General features: G+C 40.0%; 1 protein-coding gene across 3 annotated transcripts in view; it reads right to left on the bottom strand.

Moving 5' to 3' along the window:
- Positions 1-4,017: 4,017 nt before the first annotated feature.
- Positions 4,018-6,976, bottom strand: part of LOC113814194 (claspin) — a 67,877-nt gene continuing 64,918 nt past the window's right edge. For all 3 annotated transcript variants that reach the window (XM_070133123.1, XM_070133124.1, XM_070133125.1), the window contains exons 18-20: positions 6,328-6,475; positions 5,611-5,784; positions 4,018-4,689 (exon numbers count right to left, since the gene is read on the bottom strand). In XM_070133123.1, the coding sequence (XP_069989224.1) occupies positions 4,426-4,689; positions 5,611-5,784; positions 6,328-6,475 (586 nt within the window). In that variant the 3' untranslated portion in view covers positions 4,018-4,425. The remainder of the gene's footprint in view (positions 4,690-5,610; positions 5,785-6,327; positions 6,476-6,976) is intronic.

Here is a 6,976-nt window from a genome sequence, read left to right on the forward strand (position 1 = left end):
TCGACATGGATGGAGTTGACAGAAAACATCGAGGAGAGGGTATTATTATCAGTGGTCGGGGAACCAATGAAATCAAACTTAGAGAGGCTAGCTGATGAAGGAACAAATCTTAATGCTCCTAATAGGGGTAAAAAATCTTCCTAATTGGCTATGGTGAGCCTGCAATAAGGGGGGAAATATATGTATATATATATATATATATATATATATATATTTATATATATATATATATATATATATATATATATATATATATATATATATATTGTGTGTGTGTGTGTGTGTGTGTGTGTGTGTGTGTGTGTGTGTGTGTGTGTGTGTGTGTGTGTGTGTGTGTGTGTGTGTGTGTGTGTGTGTGTGTATAAATATAAATACATACCTATATATGTATATATATAATTCTCATTATTTCTCTCTCATGCTATTTCTTTCTTTCACTCATTCAGTTATTCCCTCCCTCCCTCACTTTCCCCCTCTCTCTCTCTTACTTTCTCTTTTTCTTCACTCTCTCACTCCCTTTATATATGTATCTCAACCTTCCTCCTTTCTACCACCGTCCCGTCAGTCGCATCCCCCGTCTCTTTATTTCTCTTTCTATCTATTCTGTCGCTGTTGGGGATTGTGTTTGTTTTTTCTTTCTCTTTTGCTCGCCCGCGCTATCGACAGTAGCGCGTGAGAGAGGAGAGGAATATCTCTTATTTTCCTTAATCATATAAAGGAACGTATTTTTTTATATAATTTATGCATTAAGTGCCATGAATGCATCTGTCAGTTTTATTATAACAGCTGATGTTATTGTGTTGTAGAACAAAGTAATATGATTTGAAGAATACTTATCTGTTGCAGTCACCTTTTGCAGTGCATCAAGGAGTGGAAAGGATAGAGGGAATGGAGGGAGGGAGAATGTACGTATGGTTGGAGTTGAGGGAGATGGGTTGTGTTGGGAGGGAGTAGGAGGAAGTGGTGTAGGGGGAATATGAGGAGGAGGATGGGTGTCGGGAGGATGGATATCGGCGGTAGTTGGAGTTGAGGGGGATGGGTTGTGTTGGGAGGGAGTAGGAGGATTGATATCGGTAGTATCAGGAGGATGGATATCGGTAATAGGCGGAATTGAGGGGATTAGGTTGTGTTGAAAGGGAGTAAGAGGAAGGGGTGTAGGGGGAATATGAGCAGGGGGATGGATATCGGCAATCACTTAGAGTGTGGAGGGAGCATGAGTCGTGGAATTTTGTGACTCAAGCATATAGTGTTGGATATCTTCCTTAGTTTCAGCAGTGAAGTTAGTTGGAGAGTTTTGTGAGACAAAGGTTCTCTTATGAGGGAGGAGGGGGGGAGAGGAGACTGGTGTCTGAGGAATGAAGGCAAAGGCAGGTGAAGGTGAGTGGGCAGTAGGGTAAGAAGGGGGAGAACGTTTAGTCTGTCTGCTGCGGGTAGTTGGGGCTGTAGTTGAGATTGGAGTATCTGGGTTTAGAGTGGCAAAAGAATTTGACTGGAGGAGGTAGAATGTAGAAGTGGAAGTGGGGAAGTAAGTAGGTATAGGGGAGGGTGTAGGAACATCTAGGTATAGGGGAGGGTGTAGGAACATCTAGGTATAGGGGAGGGTGTAGGAACATCTAGGTATAGGGGAGGGTGTAGGAACATCTAGGTATAGGGGAGGGTGTAGGAACATCTAGGTATAGGGGAGGGTGTAGGAACATCTAGGTATAGGGGAGGGTGTAGGAACATCTAGGTATAGGGGAGGGTGTAGGAACATCTAGGTATAGGGGAGGGTGTAGGAACATCTAGGTATAGGGGAGGGTGTAGGAACATCTAGGTATAGGGGAGGGTGTAGGAACATCTAGGTATAGGGGAGGGTGTAGGAACATCTAGGTATAGGGGAGGGTGTAGGAACATCTAGGGATAGGGGAGGGTGTAGGAAGATGTAGGTATAGGGGAGGGTGTAGGAACATCTAGGTATAGGGGAGGGTGTAGGAACATCTAGGTATAGGGGAGGGTGTAGGAACATCTAGGTATAGGGGAGGGTGTAGGAACATCTAGGTATAGGGGAGGGTGTAGGAACATCTAGGTATAGGGGAGGGTGTAGGAACATCTAGGTATAGGGGAGGGTGTAGGAACATCTAGGTATAGGGGAGGGTGTAGGAACATCTAGGTATAGGGGAGGGTGTAGGAACATCTAGGTATAGGGGAGGGTGTAGGAACATCTAGGTATAGGGGAGGGTGTAGGAACATCTAGGTATAGGGGAGGGTGTAGGAACATCTTGAGGTGGAGGGGGAGGGGCAGAGCCAGCGACATTACTAGAGTAAGGAGAAACCTTGTTGGCGTGCTTCCTGTCTGGCTTGAAATAGAGTCAGACCATTTTTCTGAGAGTTGCTACCTCAGACTCGAACTTGTAAGTGGGACAGCCACTATAAAATACATTATGGGGGCCGCCGCAGTTAGCACATGTACGTGTTTGTGCTGAGCAGTTTGATTGGTTATGACCGGGTTGGGCACATAGGGGGCATCCATCTGTGGAAAGGCAGGATGCTCAAATCACCAGCAGTTTTGACATTCACGGGGAGGTTGGGGTCGAACAGGGAGGGATTGTCCACCAATGTAGATACGAATGGGAAAGTCACGTGTACTGAAATTTATTTTGGCAATGTTGGTGTAGCAATGTACTGATTTCACGTCTTGGTCTTTGAGGCATTCGAGTAAGTCTTCTCCACAGTCTGACCAATCTTTGGTATCGACTGGGCAGTTTGCTGGGGAGATAGAGACAGTTCCAGTACAAGTATTAAGAGTTGGATGAGGTTCTGCAGGAATGGGGTTGCAGTTAGAATTGATAATGCTATAGCTTCAGTTTCAGATCTGACTGTTACGAGACAGGAGCGATCACGTCTGGTATGGAAAGGGACACTGCCCACTTGTCTTTGGAGGCAATGTTGAAAGAAGAGTTGCCTGAGTAAGGAGCTGTAGAAGGGATCACGAAAAATCGGTCCCATGTACTGGGCTAAATAGCGTATTCAAGATATTTGTAGGGTTGGTGTTGGTAGAAGGACTGGGACGTGTGGAAGAGGGAGTGTTGTTGAGGGGGGTAGTATTACGGAGAGATGGGGATTAAGGCTGTAAGGGAGTAATAAGGGAGGTTGGGGTGTTTGATGAAGGTTGTTGGGGTAGAGGTGATGAAGTTGAAGTTGGGAGAATAGGAATGTCTTCTGGAGATTGAGTCTCAGCTTGGGTGGGTAATGCACTAGTAGGCATTGAGGAGTAGGTAGTAGTTTCAGTGTTCAGAGTTGTGGTCAAAGGAGAGCCTGGGGTCGGGGAGCCAGTAAGAGTCTGAATTGGTGGGGCTATTTGATGAAGGGGCAAGCCTCATTGCCTCTAATATGGGTATTACTTCATTACTGGCCATGGGAAGCCTTGATTATGTAGGGGAAATAAACAGTCCACCCCCTCAGTGCCCCTTAAGGGGGTAAGGGCTAGACAACTAAATCGGGATTACCGTGCCCATGGTTCCCGCAGGCACTTCAGGACTGGCACAAGGTCAGCCTTTCATCCTTTCAGCATGGGTCATACACCTTAGGAAGTAGATAGTAGAAGGGGTTGGAGAAGAGATGGAAACAGAAAGTTGTAGGGAGAAAAGGCCATGCAAAATTAGTTGAGTTGAGGGCTGAGGCTCTAGGCAGTGGAGATCCCTGCATTGGGTCTCAGTCTCCTTCTCCTAAGCCTCCCCACGACAACAACGGGCAAGGGATTGGGGGGATATATCTATATAAATACATATATATATGGATGTCTATATAGATATACATACATATAAACTGATAATGGTTTCTGAACTGGTCTCTAATTACTCAAGGTACATTTGTGACTTTTTGTTCTTTTGTTCATATACATGAATTTATATTTCTACACATAAGTTATTGATTATGTATAGATTTTTTATCAAATTATCTCTAAAGGTTTGTCACATAGCAATTTGTGAGCTATGTTTACTTTGTAACAGAGAGAAAGAGGGTGAATGAAGCACATGATTTTAAGGGTGTATTTTTAATGCACCAGATTAAAAAATGAAAATGGACTATGTTTAGCAACTGGTATCAATCTATATAAAAACATTGCACAAAATAAATACTCTTATTTTAACATCTTATATATACACAAAATGACATATATACATACACATACACACAAATGCATAAAAATGAGAAAGTAAAGAAATATTTCTTTTTGCAACTAAACCATTATAATTCTGCATGGGTTTTAAAATAAAGATGGTAAGAAAATTGTCGATAAAAAAAAAATGAAGACAATATATGATGAAAAACTGTTATTCTAATTCCTGAAAATGAGAATTTACTACAAAACAAAAAATACAGATGATATCTAGAACCGCATCTAACTCTTTACACACTCTCCTTATTCTGCTATCTAAGTCATCATTAAAAATGCTTAAATATACTTGATGATTGTTTTGATTCATCCATACTGAAGAAGCTGCGATCTAATCTCGCTTTCTTGGCAACAGGCAAACTCGAGGTTCTCTTGATCTTGGCACTTTCTTTCTTCTCTACTTCTTCTGCTGTTAACTGCTGGAAGACAAAGTTCCCTGCTTGCTTGGCTCCACCTATAACACTTCCTTTGTCTTTTGTGAGCTCTGCAATACGTGCTAAAGTATTCTTGTCTCTCGAAAGGAAGGAACCACGCTGCAACAAACAAAAATAAAATACTATTGCACACTGTCACTTGAAAGAATCTTTGAGGCCTTGAAAATATAAAAGACAAAAAACAACAAAACAATAAACTTGTATGTATGTACTGCACCCTCACTCAATCTTACTTGTTAAAATAATCAATAAATATTTTTTTCCCCTTTTGGCATATAAGGGACTTTTTTTCCTTGAAAACCTTCATAACCCCCCCCCCCCCCCCCCACACACACACACACACACACGAGTAAGAGATCTGTAAATGCAAGGTTGTGGTATCACTTACCATAATTCAGTATTGGTTAAAAATAAAATATTATTAAAAGGACTGCCCAGCATATTGATTTTGTAACTAATATTCATAGTTTCATAATCCTTTGGCCATTTTTTCTATCTCCTAAAAAGGAAAACAGAAAATAACACATCTCTGGCACTACTAACCCTGAATTTTTGACTTCACAACACCATAAGAAACCATTTTCAAAACACTATGTGCCCTGACAGTTGTTAAGTACTGGTTATTGCCATGTCTAGAATGTTTAGTATGAGGACAAAGGAAAATAAAAGGAGGAAGAAAAAGGATAAGAAAAAAAAAAAAGAAAAAAGAAAAAAGTGTGTGTAGGGGGAGGGGGGGAGTAAGGCCATAAAAGAGAAAGAACTTAGGCAAAAGATAAAAGAATATAAAAGATCTGCTATACATTAACCTATGAGAAATAAAATATTGAAGGAAAATGCTCAGTGCCTTTGGACTTCAAAAGAGCAGTATCTGTTTACTCCACATCCAAAACACATGGAATTAAAATTGCCATTGACATTTATAAAAAAATAGATGATCCTATTTTCTACCATAAGACTATAACTCCTTAAACAAACAAAGTCCCAAGGAGAACACGTCCAATACAAAAAGTTGTGTCTCACCTTAGATGGCATGCAAAATGGATTTATGACAGGCTTTTTAACTGGTGCTGCTGCTGGGGCTGGGTTAGCCGTCTTCAATGGCTCACGCTTGGGTGCTGACTCAACATTGGAAACGGTTCTCATTAATGGACGAGGACCAATCTTGAACATTTCAGTCTCCAAGGTGTCTCCTCCCTAAAGAAATTAAAGTAAGAACGATGTACAAGCTAGAAAAATTATTATCATTATCAAATTCAAACCTCTCAATGATATGAGTTCAATAAATATGCCTTTGTATATTGCAATTCAAAAGATGAATAATTCAAACATTATCAATGCTAATATTAATACATTGATAATGATTACTCACTTATCTTTATTTTCAAAGTATAAAAAACTACAAAATTAATTATAATTGAGAATTTGGTAAATATAACAAATAAAAAACTATGTAAGTAAAAATAACAAACTCTAAACACATAATCAAAACAAGATCTCTGCCACAGTAAAACAAAATTAAAGCAGGGAGTTACAAACCTGACAACTGATCCTAAGTAGATATAGTAAAAAGCAAAACACAAAGTAAACGGGAATAAACTTACTTTGTGTATTCATTTTGGTTTAATACCATGTCTGACAAAAAACTCTTAACAAGTTTGAAAACATCATACATTTATTTTGTTTCAACTGATGCAGTTTTACCTTCATAAATAAAAAATCAATTACGGCTCTTATTACCCTTGCCTGCTGTTCCTGCAAGAACTTTTCCCTTTCATATCTTTGCTTTCTCCATTCTGCATCTTCTAACTCGTCCTCTCCCACATTTTGTTCCTCGTCCGAATCCATTTTCCTTTCATTTTCATCATTGTCATCAATATTCTTCCATCTGTTGAGAATACAAGGGATGCAATTGAAGCAAAATAATCTCACAGGATGTATAGGAGGCCATTCTTACATATTCCCAAGATTCCAGCCAAGAGCTCTGTAAACATGGCTCTAGCTACCTAAGCCATGCCAAGCTATCATCAAAACACACACCAAGCAAGTATAACCAATTCCTGACAGCTCACTGATCTAAAGTCAATGTAACAGAAGCCATGCTGGCATACTATGACAAGCTGGAGAGGGTAAGCAGGGAAAGGGTGTATGTATTGCATTGTGGTATCACACAACAGCCTCTCCAACTTGCCAATTTAGATTAACTAGACATAAACAACTGAGGGAGCAACACAGGTAATGTCTTGCACACTTGAGATACTTATGAAAGCTTTTGCTGAAGAAAAAAGAAAGAAAGAAAAATTGAAGAACTATAAAGATAACCTGAGTATTATGATTTCCTTCTCTTTATTTTTAGTTTTCAAAATAAAATTCCAACGACTACACTACC

The sequence above is a fragment of the Penaeus vannamei genome, chromosome 18 (genome assembly GCF_042767895.1).
Source record: "Penaeus vannamei isolate JL-2024 chromosome 18, ASM4276789v1, whole genome shotgun sequence".
NCBI classification, from domain to species: Eukaryota; Metazoa; Arthropoda; class Malacostraca; order Decapoda; family Penaeidae; genus Penaeus; species Penaeus vannamei.